General features: G+C 44.4%; 1 protein-coding gene across 1 annotated transcript; it reads left to right on the forward strand.

Moving 5' to 3' along the window:
- Positions 1 to 19: 19 nt before the first annotated feature.
- Positions 20 to 22,605, forward strand: LOC308064581 (meprin A subunit alpha-like). The gene is made up of 14 exons (XM_080389230.1): positions 20 to 156; positions 2,731 to 2,755; positions 2,842 to 2,895; positions 3,756 to 3,796; positions 3,908 to 3,986; positions 4,298 to 4,415; positions 5,977 to 6,152; positions 9,161 to 9,382; positions 10,373 to 10,522; positions 13,167 to 13,382; positions 14,289 to 14,747; positions 15,913 to 16,086; positions 16,647 to 16,848; positions 17,211 to 22,605. Exons 1-14 carry the CDS (start codon positions 43 to 45, stop codon positions 17,356 to 17,358), a joined length of 2,178 nt encoding a protein of 725 aa, XP_080245356.1. The 5' UTR covers positions 20 to 42; the 3' UTR covers positions 17,359 to 22,605.
- Positions 22,606 to 24,232: the final 1,627 nt, after the last annotated feature.

Raw genomic sequence — 24,232 nt, forward strand, 5'->3', positions numbered from 1 at the left:
GGAAATTAATTGAATTTATTGCCTTTCAAACAGACTAGGATAATGAGAAGTGACAACAAATCTGAAAACACCTTCCCCCGCCCATCCCTTCTTCCCAGGCTCAGCTCCACTCCTGACATCTCTACCTCCTCCCCGCAAGCAGCACAGGGCGACAAGGTATGGGGGTTGCAGTCAGTTCCTTACGCATTATCTCTGCTGCTCCTTCCTCCTCGCTCTCTTCCCCTACTCCAGCGCGGGGTCCCACTCATGGGAGACAGTCCTTCATGAACTTCTCCAACGTGAGTCCTTCCCACGGGCTGCAGTTCTTTATGAACTGCTCCAGCATGGATCCCTTCCATAGCGGTCCTTCAGGAACAGACTGCTCCAGCATAGCCCAGACCCCACAGCGCTGCAGGTCCTGCCAGGACCCTGCTTCAGCGTGGGCTCTCCATGGTTTCAGGACTTGCTTTGGGGCGCGTGCCCCTGCCCCGGCGTGGGGCTCTGCCGGGCTGCGGGGGGGGAGCTGCCCCCCGGGGGCTCCGTGGGCTGGGGGCACAGCCTGCCCCGCCGGGGGCTGCGCCGCGGGCTGGGGGGAGCCGCTGCTGCGGGGCCTGGAGCCCCCCGGCCTCCCCCTGCCCTGGCCTGGGGGCTGCAGGGCTGCGGCTCTCATGTTTTCTCACTCCTTTCTCCAGCTGCTGCCGTGCAGCAATTTTCCCCCTTTCTTAAATACGTGATCACAGAGGTGCTGCTAATGTTGCTGAGAGGCTCAGCTTTGGCCAGTGGTGGGTCCGTCTTAGAACCACCTGAAACAGGCCCTGTCTGACATGGGGGAACTTCTGGCATCTTCTCACGGAAGCCACCCCTGTAGCCCTCCTGCTACCAAAACCTTGCCACGTGAACTGAATATGGGACGCATTTGGGGATGCATACATAGGGCAAGGTGCTAAATGAATATATTAAATGGCATGAGTATAACATGAGATGGCTGCGTGACCATTGTCCTCTGCCAACTCCTATCTATGCCTACAGAATTACTTACCCTTAGGCATCCTCTTTAGTTCCTTGGATAATTTTTAAGTTAAAGGCACTAAAAATCCCCAAGGGGTTTTCAAACTGCTCTGATTCTGCTTCAGTTTTTTGTTCCTTTCTCACACACACTGCAAATAATGGCCTTTGTGCTGCACTGTGATTCCCTTTGCTCACCTGTGAAAACTGCCTTCACATGATGTACCTGGAGACATACTCTCCTTTACTAGTAGTGTGTCCTGTTCTGCTTAGGTATCATTGTCTTTCGAATTAATAGTCCATAAACGCAAGTGCTGAAGAAGATCCACATATGCTAGGTGGAAGATCAGTCCTCTGGGGCCCTTCCTCAAGAAAAGAAAAGATTTCTGTACTTATTCCTCTTCAATGTGATCTCATACAAATAGTGTCCTACTTACGTCTGTTTGGAGGATCTGTTCCCTAGGTTGAAGGACTGACTGCTTTCTAGGGCAGGGTAGTCACTGGCCATGGGCACATTTCCTACTCAAAACCTACTTTCATTTGAGGCTTCTTCACACTGAAGTCCGGTATGTCCCACCAATACCGCTGGGAAGCAGTGTGTGAGGCACCTCCGCAGCACTCCTCTTCCTACTCCAGACCCTCTGTATTGTGCTGTGGGGGGTGGTGTCTGTGGCACCAGCCTCTTCCTACCTGATTACTGAACAGAGAGGTGGACACACTCACCTTCAGCACTTGTAATTTCAGACGTAAAATAAGGGAGCAGGATTCAGTTGAGTAAGTTTAAAGCACTAAGACACTCCAGGACATTTGCAAGATGATAACAGGTATGATGCAGGGCCCGTGGGAGTTCTAGAGCTTTCTGGAGCCTTGGCTCAGTTAGCCCATGTGTCGTCGCTGACCCATGTCCCCTGAGGAAGAAGACAGCAAAGTGCAGGGCTAGACTTTGACATCTCTGAAACCCACCAGCACAGAAAGGGGCATCAAGCTGGAAGGTCAAGGCTCTGCTGATACACATGACTGCTTCTGGAGCCAAAGTGGCATGCTGTGCACTGGGGCATCAGTCCTGGGATGGGCTCAGCTGTGGGAAAACACTGTCGGGGCATTCATAATCATACCTCTTTTATCTCTAATCTTTACAATGTGATGTTAATTATTAATTGAAAACAGTGTTGGGCCAAATTCTAATGTCCCTGCAGTGCTATAAACCCAGAATAATTCTGCTTAAGCGTGTGGCTTTCCTCCTGCGCAGTGGAGATCACAACGCTGACAGATAACCAGCACAGTGGAAGGAGTCAGCAACTTTGGGCTGGGTTGAGATCTTCTGGCACAAAGTCTGGGTGGGTCTTTCACCAGCTGCACTGGGGACATGAAGTTATCGCATTCCTCTCTGCAACATTTCTCCAAAGTGGACTTAGGTAATTGATAACAACAGTGCCATCACGTGCCATTTAGGAGGAAAATCTTGCTGTTATAATAATGTTACACAGGTGGAAAGTTTGAAGCTGGTTGGCTGACCTTTTATGGAAAGGTCAGAGACATGTCTTATATATTGCAGGAGATGAGAGGGATCAGCTTCTTTTTCCATTGCAAAAATGGGCTCCAGCATCTTCCCACTCTGCTTAGCACTTCTATTACATCATGTTTATGGTACTCCAGTCTCTGTAAGTAGAAAACTGATTTCCACAGGCTCCTCTCGTTCCAAAGACATCTCATACCTTATACTGGTTGTATTTTATTCTCTTTCAGGTCACACACCTCTCTAGTGAAGCTGGTAAGTGCTCTGCAACCTGGTTTGAGTTTTGAAGCATTTTCTTCTTCTTACTGTGTGCCACACATAACATTTTGTCTGTCTTGCAGCAGCAGATGCTGATGCTGGTGAAATAATCGAAGATATTCCACACATAAACTTAGGTGAGTTCACGTCCAAATTCTTATAAGGCCTGAAAAACTGTGAGCAAAATGCTGGATTTTCAATATTGAAAAAAAGATGTGGGTGGCTAATGGTTAGGTAGTTCATGGTGCAAGAAAAATATGACTGAGCTCTGAATTTGCTTCCTCTGGCTATCACACATGAATCCATCAGAGAGCTGTAACCCTATGTAAACAAGGGATGCAGATGCCTTTAACTTCTGAAGTTTGGGCAAACCCACGATGTTAAGGCAGTAACACACTGTATCACTTGGAAAGGCTCTGGAGTCCCACCATCATTTCCCCCCTATCTCTCCATGATTTTTATAAAGTTTTACAGTGTGGAAAATAGCTTAGATGTTTATTGAGCTTCTGTATAAATGGCAAGGAAATTAAATGGAAAAGACACAACACATGTACTGCCTTCCTCTATTTTTTTTTTTATTATTATTATTTTCTGTAATGCAAATTTCCATGTATCCTTTGATGGTGCACTGTACATGATTCTTCATGATGCATTACTCAATATAACCATATTCTCTAGAGTACTGTCTCACTGCCTGACTGTTGCCACTGCTTGATTGCAAGCAAGAGGTTATCAAACTAGACAGGGATAATGGTGGCCACCAGATTTCTGCCACCAAAAATGCAGACATTGCTGAGCGGCAAATATTGAGTAGAAACTACTGTTACTTTTAGGCCTGTCCCTATATTTCAGTGTAAAAAGGCTGGTCCTCCTTTATTTTCTGTAAATGCCCAAGGACATTAACATTGCATAAGTAGGTTCCATATGTTTTTTAAGGTGAAATAAATTTGCTATTTGATATTTCATTTACATTATCTTTCATTAAATTACTTTTCAGCTGCTGGGCTGGACCTCTTTCAGGGTGATATCTTGTTGTCTGTAAGTAATTAAAAACTTCGTACCTATCACTTGTTCTAATTGTGGTTTTTGGTACAAATCAGCCCATCTCCCTACAGCAGATGTATCACCAGCTGTTCATTCCCTTTTCAGCAAAATCAGCGAAATGCCCTAAGAAATGAGACTTACAGATGGAAGTTCCCCATTCCTTATATTCTGGGTGATAACCTAGGTAATGCAGATACTTCATTCAAATTTTATTTCCAATCCTTATTTGTACTGGAGTCACTGTGATGAAAAATTTGCCTTTTTCAGAACTGTTTCTCTCACATTAAAATTCACTAATAATAGATGGCTCCTTTATATCAAAACCTTCCTCCCCCCCCCCCCTTTTCTTCTACAACTGTCGTAAAACAAAACAGAACTTAATCAAATTCAATCATTTCTCCCATGTAGTCCCATGCGTATATGTGTGCATACCTTACCTATCCAGGGTGAATGATCTGCAGTGTTAAAGGTGCTTTCCCGATGTATGTTTTCCAGATCTGAATGCCAAAGGAGTAATTCTCCAAGCGTTTGAAATGTTCCGTCTTAAGTCTTGCATTGATTTCAAGCCCTATGGAGGAGAGAGAACCTACATATTCTTTACAAAAGAAGATGGGTAAGGGTTATATCAACTTCTGTTTCGCTGTGTAGAAGCAGCGGAGAACTCATACCATTTGACTTCAGAGGTGTAAAAGTTTAGTCTAAGTTTGTTGTCAGCAGAGAAAAAGAGGCCACTGAGAAAGCAACCCATCTTACCTTCGTAAAGGCAAAGCTTGCAAGCAGCTGCCTCCCTCTGCTGACTGCAGGGGATATTTAGACGATGAACTTGGAATGGTCATCTGAGGTTTATTTAGGTGGTTACCCTTCGTTGAGGTGAATCCCAGCATGACTGGGTTTTCATCAGCTGCTTCCCCTTTCCTACCTAGGGTTGTTTTCCATGTCACTGCTGGGTGAAATGACCTCCATGTACATCCTCTTAAGTTATCAAGGATGTGAATAGCCAGAATTTAGGCTCTGAAATCTTTGGAAGACAGGTCAAAAAAAGCTGTGGAAACCCAGTTTATGGTAGTTTTGCTATTGTTTTGATGTGGCTCTTCTTCAATGAAAGGTTTTCCTAAATCTGAAAGTGTTTTATACTCAGAGATTCAGGTTTTGGGGAACTGGGAAGAGTTATTTTATTTCCTACATCTAAATGTGTTTTGAAAGAACATAGAGAAAAGCACAAAAATATTCTCACTTTATCAGCTGTGGATATTTCTTGTTCTCCCAGAACTGCATAAACACCTATAGGCACTGATATTTCTGCCCTCAGCTCTTCCTTGGGTAATGTCCTGTGACACTGCTCTTACAAGACTGCAAGCACGATGTTTTTTGACAAGCTGCTGCTAAAGAGCCTGGAACTGGAAACTCCCTGGCAGCAGCTATTCAAAAGACCATATGCTCAAGCTCTTTGTTTTCAGCACCCACATTAGTGTGTTCCAAGCTCCTTCAACAAACTCAACTGGACGCTGTTTTGTGATGTCCAAATGAATATACGGTCCCAGCAGACTGTCTTAGGCAGTTGCTTCTCACATCACCCTTGTGCTGCCCTTAAAAGTTCCCAATGAATTGGCTGAGAAGCTCCTTCTCTCCTCAACCATGATTAGCTTCTGCTGAGTCACGGGTGAGGGGCTGGGCCTGCACAGAAAAAGGTAATTTCACATCTATGGCCAATGCCTTGCCTAGCTGCTGTTAACAAGGACAAAATGCTGCTATTCTAAGTCCTCCTAAATGTTTTCTCTAGCCCAAGTGTCTGCAAAAAAGCTCAGCCTGTCTTGATGACTCTTCTGTTTTTATGTATGTGTTATGTTTCTTCGCATGTTTCTTGGCAAAATGGCAGCTGATATAAGGCTAAACTTTGGTGGATCTCAAAAATCAGGGGAGAGCTTGTCTGACAGAGGGTAGGTAAAATGCTGGCCTCATGCAAGTGGCAGTGAATATGTCATTGGGGCTTAGTCTGTTTTCAGAGCAGACTATCTGTAGAGTATCAAGGCATCCGGTCAGCATCCAAGTTATGATTTATGTGACTCCTTTTACATTTAAACCATTTTTAATATTACTTAAAATTCAGTGAGCAGACTCAAAATGTCAATGCAGAGAAGAAAACTACTTAACGGACAGTAAGATCTCTCTCTCAGGTGTTGGTCCCAGGTGGGGGACCTGCAGACTGGGCAGAACCTCTCTATTGGGGCACGGTGTGACTACAGAGCAATTGTGGAACATGAACTCCTGCATGCTCTGGGGTTTTACCATGAGCAGTCGAGGATGGACCGGGATGACTATGTCACAATCTGGTGGGATGAAATTATTACAGGTAGGTTTGACCTTCAAGTCAGATTTTGTATAGGGCAAATTCATCAGTATCTTATTTTCCCATCTAGATTTTAAGATTTTCTTAAAGATATGATTTTAGAAACAGTGCGCCACACCTGAGACCACTGTAAACCAATCCATAGATGTAGCAGGATTGTGATACATCTTCTCTGGTCAAAGACCAGACACTGTCTAAGGCCAGAAGAGAGAAGCCCTGCTTGGAAGTCAGAGGGCTTTATCTCCCCTTGGCTCCAGGACTGGTCTGCTCTCCGATTTTGAACCAATCAGTTCTCCTCTCTATAAGTCTTTTCTCTCGCTGCATAATGCAAATTGTAAACTTACTGGGATGGTGACCTTTAAGGTGGCTCTTCTTTAATCAAAGGTCTTCTCAAAATCTGAAAGGTTTTTATACACAGAGATTCAGGCTTCCCTGAAACCAGAAAGATTTACTTCGTACATGAAGGACCCTCAAAGTGACTATCAGATGGGACACATAGAATAGGTCTCTGTCCTGCACTTCTGCCCAGTGTGTCTCTGCAGGTTCTTGTCTTCAGGTTTAATATCATCAGATTCAGTGGCTTTATGAGTTTCACCAAAGTCTCTGCAGCCCCTGTGGTCCCTAGGCAGTTTCTCTTGCTGTCTCCTGTGAGGTCTGGTTCTTTACTCCTTAACGATTGCTTATTTGAAAAAGAATGAATGGGAGCCTATAACAAGTTCTGGAAGGCACGCTAGCAAAGACACCAGACATAACCTCCTGTTCCCAGTAGTGGAGCTTTGCAATGATGGTGATGGTGCCAACGCAGAGAAATTGCTTACGCTTTGTGTGGACAAAGCGATCACTTCAGTCTTCAGGGTTATGCACACAGCATCGTTGCAAATAAGTGAAAAATACATGAAAAATAAATACATGAAGAATAGTCATCAGAAAGCAACAAGATTTAGGGAATACTGTGTTCTCTTTTGGATAGATAAGAACTGCTGGTACAAGCAATTTCTGCTGACCTCTAAAAGCAGTATCTGATTATTTTGAATTGCTCCAGGTTGAATGGCTTTGTGCGCTACTGCTTGCCTCTACCCTGTAATTTGCAGTGTCTTTTGGCGTGGCTGAACAGCACATGGGATGAGGATTTTGGTTTTGAAAACCATTGTTTTTATTGCTAGGAGCAGCACTAAACCCAATTCACCTTATTACTAACTTGATCTTACTTTGAATCATGGTGATGAAGATGGTGATGATAGTAGTATCTAGACTGACTTTTGGGCCCCTTTTTTCTGTGCACTGCCACTAGCCACCTCCAAAGCAAGTCTTACAGTATATTATAAAACACTATTGTGAGCTCCATGATATACAGAGGTATGGGAAAGCTCAAAAAACCAGTGCCAGTTCTTCATGCATTCTTTCTTGGTTTTTTTCCCCTCCAAAATTATCAATTAATCCTCTCAACTTATCTGTGATCTATTCAGTAGCCACAAATCTGTAACACCAGAGAAGTGATACAGATGATGGACTTCAGTGTGACACTGTTCTGAATGAGTCCTGGTGCTGGCCTGATGTCACTGCAGTCAATTCCTATATCCTGTAGGTTTCTATCCATATTAAAAAATCACATTTTCCAGTTAGGCAAATTCATTAGGTAGAAAACTTCTGCTGAAGCCATTTGAAAGATGTTTGCCTCTCTAAAGGGAAATAAGGCTGATGTGACAATGCTCTGTGTGTGTGTTTGTGAGCATCTGTTCCTGCATTAGTGATCTGCAACCCCAAATTTAATAGCATCGTAGCAGATTTTGCCATAACGCATTTTCATAAACTGCAATGCAGATAGCTGGCTGGCAAAAGAAGAGATCCCCTATTCACGTTGCTATTGACAGAAAAGCTAATAATCTTACTAGACTTCAGAGAAAACACACAAGACAGCTTAATGCAATTGCCACTTTGCTGTATGGTTTATTTCTTCTAAAAACACCAAGAAGTTACCCTTTACCTGGTCACAATCTTAAAAGCCAGCACCATTACACATACCTGTGTCCTACCAAGATTTTTTCCCCAGCTATAAAAAGTGATAGCACTTGGTTAGCAAGATTCTCACCCTTTTTGATAAAAGGTGCAATTCAATTATCTGTAAAAAAATCAGTCCCAAGCTCTTATACAATCTCAGGCCTTGGACTGAAGACCTTTGTGCCCAGAGTGGACCTGCAGAAGGGAAGGGCAGCCTTTGCACAGAGAAGCTGTAATTATCCACCAGTGCAGTTATGTGCTGTTTCTTCTTGGTGAAAGAATGCTAAATATTCTGAAAATATGATTTGTAGTTGGAAATGCTGGCAATCTCTCTTTACTTCCATACTAAATTACATGAAATGGCTCCTTCTCTTTGCCCTAGCAGAAATCTTCATAATGAAAAACTTACTCTAAGGACAAATTATTTCACCAAGAAACCATAATAAACATGTTTCCAAAAGATATTTCAACATCATAGTTGTATTGGCAATCTAGGGCAAAAAATATTTGTTTTCTTTTTTTTTTTTTTCCCCGGAATTGCTAATATATTCTTTGCTTCAAAGAGCAGAACCTGGAGGCACTCCAGGACTGTCATACCTGTCCCCTTAATAAGTGGAGGGCTTTAGGGCTTCTCCTTGTCCATATATGATCTAATATCCTGGGAAATGTTTGCATCAGTGTTCACAGCCTCTGGAATGGAGTACATTAATCCTTAAATTTAATCCCTCAGGATGCTTACTATTAGACCATCTGATTTGACCTCCTATATATCCCATTCTTTACATCTCATTGATATTTGATTTTGAACTTACTGAAGGCACATGCTGCAATCTAAAGACACTGCTTTGCTGTCCAAATGACTTAATTAGAAAATCTTGCTAGATTTGAATATTTTATTGTAATTTTTTTCATGTGTATCAATTCCACCTTGGAAAACTGCATCCAAGTGACCATGCCAAAGGCATTTCCTTTACCATTTTCTCTGAAAATTAATTTTTCTGTTCCTTCACCAGGCAAAGAGCACAATTTTCTGAAGTACGATGACAGCTACATCACTGATCTGAACACCCCCTATGATTATGAGTCACTGATGCACTATGAACCTTTTTCATTCAACAAAAATGAAAGCATCCCCACAATCACAGCAAAGATACCAGAATTTGATGATATAATTGGACAACGTCTGGACTTGAGCGCTATTGACCTGGAAAGACTGAATCGCATGTATAACTGCAGTAAGTCATAACTTAACCATGGCCAACTTTCTTTGTTTATACTTAAACCTGGCTGGTTCGCCTCTCTTACGGCTCTAAAACCACGAAAATTCTTCTCAGGTGCTCCTGAGGAGGTATGGGAGAGGACATGTGGTGAAAAGACCCAGATTTTCTATTCCCTCCTCATCCCTCTCTGGCCCTGCTTACTGTCGTTACTTTTGTAAAAGTCCAATTAGTCAATGAAAGTCAATCCATTCATATATTTTCTTCATTGTTGCTCCTAGGGGTTCAGACATGAGGTTGTGTTCTGCTGGTGTGTGTGCTTTTGTGAGGTGAATACAACTGTACTTTGTCCTCTTTGACATTTGGTCTGAATTAGATTATTTTGCACCTGAGATTGGCTAAATCTAGAATTTGACACCATCTACTTGGTTGTTAAGCTGATTGAAGATATTATCACCACATATGACTGTTAGCAAGATGTTGTTGTCCCCATGTATCTGTCAACAGAAGCATCAGCTTGTAGATAAACTCAGCTAAACCAGCCTAAGGTAACTTGGGTGGACTTTGCTTGAAGTGGAAGGACAATGCTCATGCTCATCAAGCAGATGAGCCATAAGGAACAATAACCTCCAGCTGAGGAGCAGTTAAATACACCACCACCACTGTTCACAAAGTGACTTGTCTCTCTATGCCTTATGAGCAGTAACAAAGGGCCACCATCAGTCCCTGTGGTTCAGCTGCTGCATCGGAGTTTGTCAGCCTTCTGCAAATGTTGTCTTTATGCAGGGAATCCCTCCAGGAATCAAATATTTTTTGATCAAAATATTTGCCCTCTTTTTGATCAAAATCAAAAGTCCTCTTTTGAGTCTTTGGGCTCACATCTTCTGTGAGTTGTCTTCTCTACATGATGTCTATACTAATGTAAAGAACAGCCCCCCCAAAAAAATCAGAGCAGAAATTTTAATGGATACTATATTGGTGGTAACCATGTGTGTGGTTTTTTTCCAGCTTCAACTCACACTTTTTTGGACCAATGTTCTTTCGAGTTTGACAATATCTGTGGCATGATTCAGGGAGCCAGAGATGATCTAGACTGGATCCATCAACAGAGTGGTGCTACAGGGCAGGATGACCACACGCTTTCTGGGCGCTGTAGAGGTAATAGCAAAGTCACAGAACACTTTCCTATGGGAAAGAGGTTAGCCGGAGTAATGGTCCCTTGTGCACATCTGTACTGGTCTGTGTTTTTTAAATACAGTGTCTTTAAAACCTTTTCTGAACCTGTCATTGTAGTCAACCATCAAGAAAACCCATCCTTGGCTACTCCGAAAACACAGAATTAAATGACTGTATTTAAGATGCTACCCAGCAGACATCCGAGTTGTAGTGTTTCTAGTTAAGCAAAAAGCCCTTTTTCATTTTATGTGTCTTGACCCTGCAAGTGTGAGTTTATGGTTGCACTTGTGCTTTCATTAACTTTTTTCAATGTAATGGAATGTTGTCCACAGCAGCAAGATAAAAAGGGACAAAGAACAGTTTCAGCTAAAGGCCTTTTAAATACAACCTGGGAAAGGATTTATGGCAACTTCCAAAGTCTGAGTAAGAGTTTTGTTACCCCATGATAAGAATGAAACAGCACTCACAGACACTCATAAACGTTGTGTTTGCAAAGCAAATGATAAGCTTGAGGAATGCTGCTTCTGGAGGTAGAAGAAAATTGCAAAGTATGTTATGATAGTTTAGGGATAATTTTCTTTTTCGCATGGTAATTTCACCATTTTTCAAAGGACAAAAACCTCAAAAAAGGGTAGGGCCAACCCCGGTCACAGTTGCAGGGTGCTAGCTTACAGGTGAAAATAAAGATTCAATCCCAACAGGCAGCTCTGAAAAGCAAGGCCCTGGTTTGTCATTATTTAGACATGGCAAACTACTACAGACTTCCAAAAAACAAGTTACTTTTGTGGTAAATTTTACCTAAGTACAGTGTGAAGGGATCCTAGCCTAAAACACATTCACTTGTGCTTTGTTACTCTTTGATAAAGGAAAACTTTGACTTGCTGCACTTGGGAGCAAATTATTACCCTTGTGTGACCCTCCTGCAACCTCTTACTACACTGGTACTTGTCGATCAGGTACAAGAATGCAATATGAGTCTCAGGTCCTGCCCCTGGGTCACAGCAACCCCAGGCAGCGCTACAGGCTGGGGGCAGGGGGCTGGGAAGGTGCCTGGTGGGAAAGGGCCTGGGGGTGCTGGTCAGCAGCCGGCTGGGCATGAGCCAGCTGTGTGCCCAGGTGGCCCAGGTGGCCATCAGCATCCTGGCTGGTATGTGAAAGAGTGTGGCCATCAGGAGCAGGGCAGTGCCCGTCCCCCTGCGCTGGGCACCGGTGAGGCCGCCCCTGGACCCCTGTGTTCAGCTTTGGGCCCCTCACTGCAGGGGGACGTGGAGGGGCTGGAGCGTGTCCAGAGCTGGGCAGGGGGCTGGGGCAGGGGCTGGGGCACAGGGCTGATGAGGAGCGGCTGAGGGACCTGGGGGGGTTCAGCCTGGGGAAGAGGAGGCTCAGGGGGCACCTGATCGCTCTCTACAGCTGCCTGACAGGAGGCTGTAGGCAGGTGGGGGGTTGGTCTTTTCTCCCAGATAACAAGTGACAGGACAAGAGGAAATGTCCTCAAGTTGTGTCAGGGGAGGTTTACTTTGGATATCAGGAAAGATTTCTGCGCTGAAACAGTTGTCAAGCGCTGGAACAGGCTGCCTGTGGAAGCGGTTGAGTCACCCTCCCTGAAGGTATTTAAAAGACGTGTAGACGTGGCACTTAGGGACATGGTTTAGTGGTGGACTTGGCAGTGCTGCGTCAATGGTTGGACTTGGTGATCTTAAAGGTCTTTCCAATCTAAAAGATTCTGTGCTTCTATGATTCTATAACTCAAGAAAACCACTTGACAGCTTCTAGAAGTACTGCTCCTAACCCTCATCTGACTTTTTACATTATTTCCTCTCCTTTTTTTTTCCTGTTACAGTTCAATTGTCACTGAAAAATGGTTCATCTGAGTTGTTTGAGATTATTAGGTAAAACCCAATCTGTCTGAAGCAAGCACTTCACTTACACTTATGCTTTAGCATCTAGTGACTAAGTACAAAATAAATATTGACATTATCTGAAGAGTTAATGGAGAGGGGTAGGTGCCTCTGAGGACCTCCAGAGTGTCTATATGAATTGCGTGAGTAAGGAGTGCATCTCCTTTTGGAAACCTTCAAAGAGTCATTGACTCCACCAGGACTTTAGACATTTTTGAAGAACTGGTTCTGCAGTCATCTTGAGTGGGGACAAATTTTAGGTTTTTAACACAGATGGATCATATTTTGCCCAAATAGATTCACGTCTTGGGTTTTTGACTTCTTACTGGCTAAACTGAAGGAGGGAAAGTACAGCCTAACTTTTAGAGAGGAGCTAGCAGCCTGGCTCTGGCTCTGTGTAACCTGCTCTTGGTGAATCTGCTTTAGCAGAGAGTTGGACTACATGATCTCGGGAGGTCCCTTCCAACATGACCGTTCTGTCATTCTGTGATTCGGTAATGCAAAATTGACATAAGCTGCCAGCGATGAGTTCCATATATATGCTAAGCTACTAGTCCTTTCCTTATCCTGGTCTGGCTTGGCTGGTTATCATATACCATTTCTTGTACTATTTATGTAAGTACTACACTTATGCCTGCTAGAAGAGTGGAGTTGAAATGACAAATTGACAGCATGCAGCTAGCAGGAAATCTGGAAAGAGACAGTGACACTCCACACTTCCTTCACAGACGCTGGCTTTTTCATGTACTTCAGCACCAGCTCTGGCAAGGCAGATGAGGTGGCAGTCCTAGAGTCCCGAATCCTTTATCCAAAGAGAACTCAGCAGTGCCTCCAGTTCTTCTATAAGATCACAGGAAGCCTTTCTGACAAGCTGGTCATCTGGCTCAAAGAAGATGACGGCACTGGAAATGTTCGTAAAATGAGGAAAATTCAAACCTTTCGAGGTAATTCTGGAAATGTGAGTTACATATAGAATACTACGGGGGGTGGGGGTGGAAAGTTGTCTTACTGAGTCTGTAAATGCAGTGGATTGCCTCAGAAATCAAAAGATTTTCCGGAAGGTACCAGAATATTTTGTAATCTGGCTAAGGATTTTGGTATTATGTGAGGGCATCTATTAGCGGACCTGGAGGCTGTAAGAATGCAATTTAGGTGCTCCACAGCAGAAGTCACAATGTTCCTAATGATACACCCAGTGACTTAGAGGGACCAAACTGTGCTGGAGATCAGTTAACTAGATCTCCACCTGCTGTTATATGATCTAACGGTGAGCTGGTCAGGTGTAAATATCTGTGCTCATCTGCAGTCAGTAAGAATCCCAGCCTGATTTTTATATGGCTGGAAATATAAAACCATATGTCATTTTGGAAATGTGAACTGAGTTCCAACTTTGGCTGATTCTGCTAAACTGGACAAATTCAGCTACTGTGGCACTATGTGTTTATGTTGTCAAAACTCAAGACCTGTGATGACGTGTCTGTATCAAGCTGCAGCAGCTTGCGGGGAAGGGTAAGTCCCTGGAAAAGTGGCAGCAGCCATTAATTCCAACAGGTCACTCACTCCCGTCCACTTGCTGTGTCTCGGCCTTTATAGCCCGCTGCCTTTTATACGAGAGACTGTCATCTACTAATGAGTGAGGAGTTCCTAACAGAACGTGTCCAAAGTGTTTAGTTGATAAGGCAATGTTAGTGTATTATAAACACACTACTAACTTAAGTTGTTTGGTATTCAGGACTCTGGGAGAGGTCTAGTTGTCTAAAAATGCAGCTGGAATGGAGGGCTAGGAATAAGCTGCTTCACAATGTCAGGTCCCATGCTGATGGCAATGTTTTGCTTTCCTTTTACCAAAGCGGATAATGACTCTGACTGGAAAATTGCCCATGTGACCCTCAACGCCCAGAGGAAGTTCCGTTATCTCTTCCAAGGACTAAAGGGTGACCCCAGCTCTTCAGCTGGTGGGATTGCTATCGACGATGTCACGCTGACAGAGACCCCCTGTCCCACAGCTGTGTGGGTCATTCGGAATTTCAGCCAAATCCTCCAAAACGCATCCAGTGATGTTATTCAAAGCCCCCGGTTTTATAGCCCTGAGGGTTACGGTTTTGGTGTGAGTTTGTATCCCCACTCCAGGATCAGCGGCTACACTCGCATTGCCTTTCACCTGTGCAGTGGAGAGAACGATGGTGTTCTGGAGTGGCCAGCTCTGAACCGCCAAGCTGTACTCACTGTGCTGGACCAGGACCCTGACGTCTTGAAAAGGATGTCCTCTAGCAAAAGCTTCACCACAAGCAACAATCAATTTATCTCAGGTAAGTGATGACTGCCTGGAGGAATGGTGAAAATGGGAGCCAAAGAATCCAAATCAGAGGACTGGGTGTAGGACTCAGAGCTGGGCAACTTTGGTTGCACTTTCCAGTTTGGGACACTTCCCTGTGTATGACTCAGAATTCCTGTCTGAGAAAGATCTTCTAATGAGAAAAGTGATGCATAGAAGGTCGATGTTATCATGAACAATCCCTGGGATATCTGAATTTTACTCTAAATAAAGAGCTCTCCTAGGAATTGGCATTTCTCATTCTACCTGTGGTTTACCTGTTGTAATAACTGAATATCACCACAGGGTGGTGCAATGCCAGCAGGGTGTTGAATTCTTTTATTAAATCAACAGTAAGTTAAGTTAGAACTGCATTTTGGAGGCTTGATTAACTTGAACACACATGGTCTGAATGCACAGCGTTCACATTGTAGCTATATTCAAGAAAAAAATAGCTGAAAACATCTGTAACATGAGTCTACAGCATTTGAAGCCTGACTTGCTTGGCGGGGTGTAGACTGCAGATTATGAACTCTCACACAGAGACTACCTTTTGACTCCAGGTTTATATAGCATGTAGCACCATAGTCACACATCCAGCCCTAGGATTTCCCAAGAATGTGTTAATTCAAAGAAATAAGCACTATGGGACAGTACTGAGTTTGGTACAGAATAAAATACTAGAGATGAATGAATCTCCACCCTTCTTCACTTTTTCCAGTGGAAGTTTAGCACACACTTTTTCAGTAAAAGGTTTTAAACCTGAGGTATGAATATCTTTAACAGAAACATAGCGATGAACAAAATCTGCTAAATTCTATAGGTACTTGAAAACTGATGAGGGTGTGTCCTTACGCAGGAATGAGCTCTTAGCTGGTGACAACGAGGAGGTAGCTTGCATTTGGTTAATCCTCAATGAAAGAGGAGTTGTGGAATTTTCATGCCCTTACATAGACTAAGAGTCCCCATGCAGACCATATCTAAGGATCTGCTGGCACCCATAATTTGTCAGTCCTCTGTGATTTGTTTGGGCATTTCAGCTCTGAACTTGATTTTACAGCATAAATCCCCTTTAACCCCGTAATACAGAAAAAATTCATGTCGTATTTCCAGCTGCAAAACTTAGTGGTTCTTATTCAGCACTCATATTCTCATTGCAGATACTAACAGAACCGTAATATGGGAGAAACCATCAATTGTTGGAAAATTTGATGCCTCATGCAATTGCTATAGAAGTGTCACCTGGGGGTGGACTAACTTCATATCCCACAGCCAGATGAGACGGAGGAACTTCCTGAAAAATGATGACCTGATTATTTTTGCAGAATTTAATGGTAAAGACCCTCTTCCTGACTCCCCTTACAAAAATAGGTGATTCTTTCTATCTCTTTTTGTACATTCGAGTAACTATCGCCACCTGTCTCCCAGTCATCTTCTCTTCTAACAGGGATCAACTTTTACAAGAGTTGCTATGTCTTAGTTTCAGGTGGGTGATGTTGATTAAAGTGAGTTCAGAGGAATCTAAATGGCAATGAGTTACTGGAAGTTAACTTCTTAGACACTTTTAAGCACCCTAACCAGCAGCTATGTCCATTTCTAAGCACTGAACATACTCAAAGGCCACCCCCCTTGTGTTTATTTTCAAACAGAACAGGCACACTGGGCATAAATTTTCAAAGTACAGAATACCACTGATTTACCTAACCAGTTACAGTAATTTCAGTATTATTTTCTATCTTGTGCTTTAAATATGCAGACCTTGCTGTGGTATGGCAAGAGCTCTGTAAAGAGCAAATAGCCGAGTACCCTCTGGTACACAAAGCATCCTGTGAAACACTGGTATGAAGAATACTGAAGAATATCTGATGTCTTCTCTCTTTCCTTTTTTTAAAAGATCTAAGTCACCTTGTTAACACTGAAGTTCCTGTTGAACGTGAACAACCCGCCTTCATGGAAGGCCTCATTCTGGAAAGGCAGAAGAGAGCAGCCCAGGATATGGAGCCCGCTCAAGACCTTTATCTGCAAGACCCGTGTGACCCAAACCCTTGCCAGAATGATGGAGTCTGTGTGAATGTGAAAGGAAAAGCAAACTGCAGGTACCATGGACTGCTTCCCTGCTTGCCTTGATTTTCTTCTGAACCAAATGATGTAGCTAATAAGTATTCAGAGCTACAGACCTCAGAGGTCTAAGCCACTAGGTTTTCAAGGAACAGTAGGAACAAAACACTTGACCACAGCGACCGGTTTCTACTAGCAGGCATAAGGGGAAGAAAAGAAACCCCATTCTGTGGTGCTTCCAGGGTATGTAAATAGCCTCCAAACAAGGTGGGGATGTTGTGACATGAACCCCTCTAATGGGAACTGCCTATCCTGGATAGTGAGTGTTAGGACCTTGCGGTGGGCCTATAGGGCAGAATAAAACTCCTGACCCATGTGAATCTGTACTTTGTTGTCCCAGGTGCCCATCAGGACAAGCCTTCTTCTTTGTGGGTGAGAGGTGTCAGTCAAGGCAGGTCCATGGGAACATCCTGGGAATGACAGTTGGTGGAGTTGCTGGAACCATTGTCTTAACCATCGTCCTCATTTCCATGATGGCTAGAAGATAAAGAGCTGCAGGACGATAAATTTCAGCCTGGTATTTTTCCATAGTTTGTTCATAAGACATTTGCTTTCAGTGAAAAATGATGAATACAACTTGCAGAAGATGAGTCAGCATATGGATGAAATGCTCTATCAACAGCTTGGCAGCGATCTGTTTACTCTGTAGGACTTGGCAGTTAAAGAACATCATGTAGAACTGCTGTCTAATGAAAGTTCATACACTGTGCTTCTTGTGTATTCTTTGAATGTTTCGTTTCTTCATCCAACAAGTGGTAGTGCTGAGAGTCCCTGGATTTACTCTCAACCATGGTTCTAACTTAGATTAAATAACTGGTGGAACCTCTCAAAACACTGGAAAAAGTCACATAGAAGCACATATATTAAGACTCTTGAAATGTTCCTATAGAAATTACTCAAGAAGTCTGAAGGGTACAAATCCATAGCTATGCAAACTACATCAGTACTCATTTTTAATGGAGCTGTGCTGGTTTACGAAAGCTGATTAGCTATTACATAGAATTCATAGTAAACTACTATTACATATTTTTGGCCATTTCTTTAGCAGGGAAATAATTTCACATTAAAGCTTGTTGTCTTTCTAGAAGGTTTCATGAGATAATGTCTTCAAATACTCAAGTGAAAATATTTTCTCTAGGCGTAATCCAAGCTTTTTTAAACATGTATAAAACTCCCATGATTTCAGCAGGTTCTGGATGAAATGGGAGCAAAGTATCAGTTATCATAGGGTAGGATCTCTAATGGTTACCATTGAATTCATATCTCTTCGGAAATCATTGTCTCAAAAGTCAAGGAGAGGGGTGGGAGTGCATGAAGACTGGGTCTGTGGTACTGGAGTGTGCTGGGTAAGGTATTAACACCCTAGAACTTACTGTGGATGGCAGGAAACAACTGATTTAGTATATCCTAAGATCTCTTCTTTCAAGGACTCAAACTGAACTTAACATCAAACATCAAACTGAACTTAAATTAACCAAATATTGTCTAGATACAAGAAAGAAATTTTTTACAATGTAAACAGTCATATACCACACTTGAAACTTTGTTAGCCAGGTTTCCTCCAAAAGCAGTTTCTTCTTGTCTGCATATCAGAACTGAAGGAGTTCAGAATGCAAATGGTAAATAATCACAGAGGGTGAAGCTACCTTTGTATTTATCAGATACCTGTCACAAGGGATGGTGGCCAAGGGAAAATGCACTGTCCTAGCAGCAGGTTGCACGCAGGGAGCTGGTTTCCACTTGTTTTCACACTTGGATTCATCCTGGTGCTCACACCAGTCCTGTGAGTAGGGACAAACCGTCCATTTAATTAAGGCATTATCAGCAAGTTAGTACTCTGCCTCTCTTATTCTCTGCATCTAGAATAAAATCAAAACAAACACATCAGCTTGGCCTGCAACATGTCTGAGCATTTGGCTGCACCTCACCACAGGCGAGAGGTGGCTGCAGATCTGATTACCTTCTGCCAGCAGGATTAGGGGACTCCCCCTTGGGTCATGGGGGTCTACCACCCAAGCTGACATGCTCATAAAGTATGCAGGGTTATGGAATGAAAGACAAGCGATCCATAAAGATGAATAAAATTATGGGGTGCAGCTTGTTAATTAATGCGTGAGACAGAAAAAACAAAGACAGAGAGGATCCAGTAAAGCCCCAGTTAAATGCTATCCTGCATATAATTTTGGTGTCCCTAAAGGAAAGGGACACTACAAATCTGCTCCTTCACATCCTGCTGGGTCTGGAGTCTTCTCTGGGCTTGTCAGTGCTGCTGGTGGCTGGGTCCAGGGATTTCTTCTCCCCCCATCAGGAATCTGGTTTTGCCCTGCTCTCATCCATCTTCAGAGTTTGCTGGCAGCAAAATGTGATGGTTGGGAAAGACAACAGGGACTGGCTCTGTTCCCTTTGGATGGTGTAACTTTCAGCCTTTGCACTGGAGGGGGAATGCATCCCAGTTCTCCCTTGGCTAGACCCTAGCCCCACTGGCTCCTCATCTTGAGAGTAACAGTGTTCAGAGCATCTCATCAGTGCAGAAAAAATCCCACAAGCATAGCTGCAGTCACTCTCTTCAGACATTCCAGAATCTGCCTCTTTCCTGGGAAAATGTACACACAGTTCATTTTCCTTGGGACCTGAAAATTTTTAGTGTCAAACTTCTCAACACATGCTGAAAAGGAGAAGCCCAAATAAACATATTCAGAGTTTGCTCACCTCCTTGCCTTGGTTCCCAATCAAAGTGCTTTGGTTTACTATCCACTGGGCTTTGTACTAGGTACACTGGGATGCTCTATTACCTGCAACAAGCACTCCAAATATCTCCTAAACATTGTCAACTTAATTTCGTAGACAGTTTCCAGGATCTTTGCAGTTCAGTGTCTCTGCTTGCTTCTTCATTTCCTAGGAGCCTGCGTCTCCAGGATCCAGGATTTCTCTGTACTAGCAAAATCCATGTTGGGCAGTCTCTGATGCTTGCAAATGGACACTTGGTTACTCACTAGCAAAAGAGCAAGGCTATTATGGGCAAGGCATGATGCCGATCAGTGCTGGACAAGGCTCTGAATAGAGCACCTAAATCAACTACAGTTGTTGCTGAGCCAACCGCTTGTTTCACTGATGATGGGGAAAATCATCTCACAAAAACTAGGACAGCCTCAGAAGCGGCATGGTCTTTCCTGTGTTGGCTTCCAGGCTGAGTTAACCGACCCGTCTTTGATATAGGGTTGCAGTTCATGTCATTGGCTTCTCCAGCTTCTGAGTCGATCCAGGAAAGCCACATGGGAATGGATGAAAGGTGCCATGGCTACAGGTGACGTGCGATTTTCTAGAGCTCCTGGAATTCAAGTAAGAGCAATCACATCATGGGGTAAATTGTTTCCCGAGTGCAAATGCTGCACTCAGCCCATGAAAAGTCCTACAAGCTTAGGCAAAGTTGGCTGCTAAGCACTGTAGTGTTAGATGGTTCCTCTCTCCAGTGTGCCTGCATTATAATTAACTCATGTACTTTGTGTTCGGTCACTATAGGATGTAGCTGACAGCCTCTCTTGGCTCTTAAGCATTGTGTCTAATAAAGGCAGCTTTGCCACAGACATTGGAGCAGAATATTGAAAGCACAAGTTTCTAAGGCTCTGAAAATCTATATTTAGGTTCCTTAAATAGGCCTGTACTGAGGGTGCCCAGAAATTTTGACTAACTGTAGTTAACTCAAGCCTGAGATCTGGTTTGATGTGTACCTCTGTATACCAGGTCAGTTCCAGGAAGGCCCCCTAACTCTGACCCTTCAGAAGGACTATGATAAGCCTGACTTACCATCATTAATTTCTCTAGAGAAGTGTTTTTTGGAAACTAGATCAGGTTTTTTTATACTTGTGTTGTATGAAGGAAAAAATGTGCTTTGTGTGCAAATACAAATGGTAGCTGGAGCACACGTAGCTTTTTGTTTCCTGTTCAAACTTGCACCAGGACACTCATTTTCTGAAAAGTAAAGAACTGTGTTTCCAGTTGTCTTTTGCTTAACTTGCACTGCTGGCATGAGAAGTGGGAATTCTGCTGTGGGATGACAAATCCCTTTCTCTCTAACCTCTGCCCACCATTCTCAGTGCCAAACATCATCCTGTGCCCCCAGCCTGTACGGGTGGTGGAGCTGGGTTACAGACCTGCAGCCCTGGCATGGGTTTGGAGCTCTGCTGCCTTGCTTGCTTTACCCACCTATGTTACCTCCCAGCATGGAACTGGAAGAAACAGTGGTCCAAGATAATGAAGACCGGAGTCCTGGATCATTAAGGAAGGCAGACACCACATCCTCTTAGCTTCTGCAAAATACCCATGTAACCTACAGAAGATGCTTTGAAGCCCTCAGGTGTTGTCAGCATTGCTTGTGTCTCTTGGCTACAGGGAAGAGATGTGAAAGGCACAGCTCAGACTGCCTGAGCAGAGAAGCGAGTGTGTCCCTTAGGAAGAGCTGTCACAGGAGTTATCCTCAAGCAAGGTGCCTGTCCTCTCTTGTGGGTTTGCTAACCAGCAAGACCATCATTCAGGGGTGTGAACCTGTCTCCTACATTTATTCAGCCAGGACAGAACAGGATCTGCAGCCCTGGCTCCATGGAGTAAAAGGGTAGAAAAGACTTCCACAGTGATTGCTGGGGCATTTCAGACTCCATCTAAATGACTTAGGTGCTTGCAGACAACCCCACATATCTCTGCCCCCCCCAACTCCACCACCAGATCTTCTGCTGGTGTAAGAAATTGAGCCTCTTTCTAACCCTTCAGAGCATCACAGAGGGCTGGCTCTGGGGTGGTTGTTCCCTCATCCAAGGCTGGGACTGGACATTTTTGCTAACAAGACACCTCATGGCTGGCTGCTGCAGTGTAGAGGAATGAAGCTGGGTTAATTATCATTGATAATATACAGCTGTGGGCTGGCTTCAGGGGGGTGGGTTGGCTGATGTAGATAAGGTGCAGCTGTGGCTGGTTCTGGTAAGTGGGTGAGAGCCAATGAAGAGAGAGCAGCCGAGGAAGAAGAGAGAGCAAGAGAAGAGAGAGCACATGCCCTGGGTGAGGAGGGACAAGGAGAAGACAGCAGAGGAACTGTATGAAGAGTATGTTGGTATGAGATGGTAAAAAGACCTTGTTGCAGCTTGATAGTTTGGAGAGTGCTGCAACACTACAGAGCCACTGCTACTCAGGGGCTCTCTCCGCAGGGCTGGCCGGCCATGACTGCTGCAGGGAGGGCTGTGGACAGGCTCCCCCTTTGCCACCCTGGCTCACCTGGCCTTGGGAACAACATAGGCTAAGTGACTTGGGTGATACTTGAAGCAGTGCTTGGGCTGTGGGCAACTTCTCCTGGAAGCATCACTTTGAGTGATTGCTCCTGCCAGGCAGCAAGTGGAAGCAATCCTGTAAGCTCTCATTTGGCTCAGGTGCTGCTTTATTTACCGCCTGAGAAAAGCTGTGGTAGGGGGACTGTCCCCCAGGAAGGGAGCCAGCTGCTGGTGCCAGCCTGCAGCACGGAGGATGATGCCATGGCACCTGTGCAACCCACACCCTCTTTTCAAGGGGCTGACAGGTGGGCAGAGATGCCCAGACCACATGATGCTGGGGCACTTCCCTGTTAGAAAGCCAGGGTAAAGCTCAGAACGCTGCTGACGGGCACTCAGCCTGCGGGCAGGGCATGGTGCCTGAGGAAGGTGGTAGGGGAGCGGGGGCTCTTGGTGTGGGTGCAAGGTCCTCCCAGCCCAATGAAACCCCCCCCAAAAAAAACCTGATGTGCTGAGACATGCACTGTTTGTTATTCTGCAATGAGAGCAGAAAAAGGGAGGAGTGATCCAAGAAGCGGCTGTGGGATGATTAGCACTACTTATCCCAAGGAAAACACTAAAAAGAACTTGAGTGTGAGTTAGAAGAAATTATCCTAGATTTTGCATAGATTGCATCATATGCCTTGCACTGGCTTTCTAAGAGGAAAGTACTAAGAAAATGACGTGGTCAGTGTGTGACTCCTGGCCAGCCCCATGTCTGCTCAGTGGTGTTGGATCCGGGTAGCTTTTGAGGACCAAAAGCCTCAGAGAAGTCTCATTGTGAGCCCCCAAGTTTGATGGTTGGAAGAGCTTGTTAGAGCTGCCACCAAAGGAGGGATGGGCAGAACATGACCGCCCCAGCCAGACCTTCATCACCTCTGTGGCTCTCTTCTCCTTGCAGCACATCCAGCTCCCTACCAGCTGATGGCATCAAGGTGGGTGAGAGAGAGGCTACATCAGGAGAAAGTACTGTGTGTACGGGGGAGAGGCTTAGGGAGCTGATGTTGGAGGCAGAGATATGTGAAGACTGGGTGTGTAAGAAAGACCATGGAAACCCTGCTGACTGGAAACAGAAGAGGGTTGGAGGGTACAGGACACAAGGCGGTAAGAAATTAATCTCGTTTCTTCTGCTCATGGGATTAACAAATCCACTTGAGGTCACACGTACCACAGGGTGACATGCAGCTGGACATACCTGACATACACTTGTGGGGCGGGTGAGGGGGCCACAACTATTTACTTTTGCCTAACTTGACCTTTCTAAAGTGCAGCTGTTTCTTGAACATGTTTCCTGGGACAGGGCAAGAAGTAAACAGGCTGGCCAGAGTGCTGAGCTGTGAAAACATCAGAGATCAGAGCATAGCTGGCTTCAGGGTCCAAAGAAAAGGTAACAGAACCTCACACGTGTAAACCCCGGTTCTGGAGCACATGAATGTTCACTGATCACTGTAATGTGGATAAAATGGTCCTGGGCTCTTTGCGCTGTTCTTATTGGAGGTTCCAAAAGTCTTTAAAGAGTAAAGAGTGAAATCTGGGCTCGAAGCACCTGTAAGAGTTGTTCAGCAACTTTTTACAATCCAACATCTTTAAGCAGTGAGTGTGGGAGAAGGCAGGTCTGTGCTTCAGAGTCCTGTATGTCACAATCCCTTCCTTTGCTATTTTTCCTGTGGTGGAATAAATCAGAGGAAGGTGCCAAGGCACCTTCTTTGCCACCCACTGCTAGAAAAGGTAAGGGAGAGATCCCACCCTTTCCAGCAATTAGTTGGACTTGGTAGGTTTGTGTTGCAATGTGCTTCAACTTAGTGCCTTGCAGTTAAGCAGGGAGAGGTACGTGAGTGTCATGACGTCAGGAAACAAGCCCCGTGACAGCCCTGACTTCAGGGAGCTGGGTGAGTGGAGGGATGTGGGTTTTGATCAGGACAAAGGGAAAGATTGGGCCAGCTAATCAAAAAGAGCCAGTTGTCCAAATTGCCAGACTCCTGAGGGGAGCAAGAAGTTAGTGAGCCCACTGGCTGCCTTGCCTGTGCAAAAGACCTGGTTCTTGCTGCTGAGATTGGGTGGGAGGCATATG

This window comes from Falco punctatus, assembly GCF_963210335.1.
Source record: "Falco punctatus genome assembly, chromosome: 5".
Classification (NCBI taxonomy): domain Eukaryota; kingdom Metazoa; phylum Chordata; class Aves; order Falconiformes; family Falconidae; genus Falco; species Falco punctatus.

What these genes read in the sequence shown, in the direction of transcription:
- LOC308064581 (XM_080389230.1), top strand. Translation starts at nt 43, where the DNA reads ATGAGAAGTGACAACAAATCTGAAAACACCTTCCCCCGCCCATCCCTT. An exon ending in GCTTTCTGGGCGCTGTAGAG is followed by an intron (nt 10,523 to 13,166) that starts GTAATAGCAAAG and finishes CTTCCTTCACAG; the next exon opens with ACGCTGGCTTTTTCATGTAC. An exon ending in AAAGGAAAAGCAAACTGCAG is followed by an intron (nt 16,849 to 17,210) that starts GTACCATGGACT and finishes TTGTTGTCCCAG; the next exon opens with GTGCCCATCAGGACAAGCCT.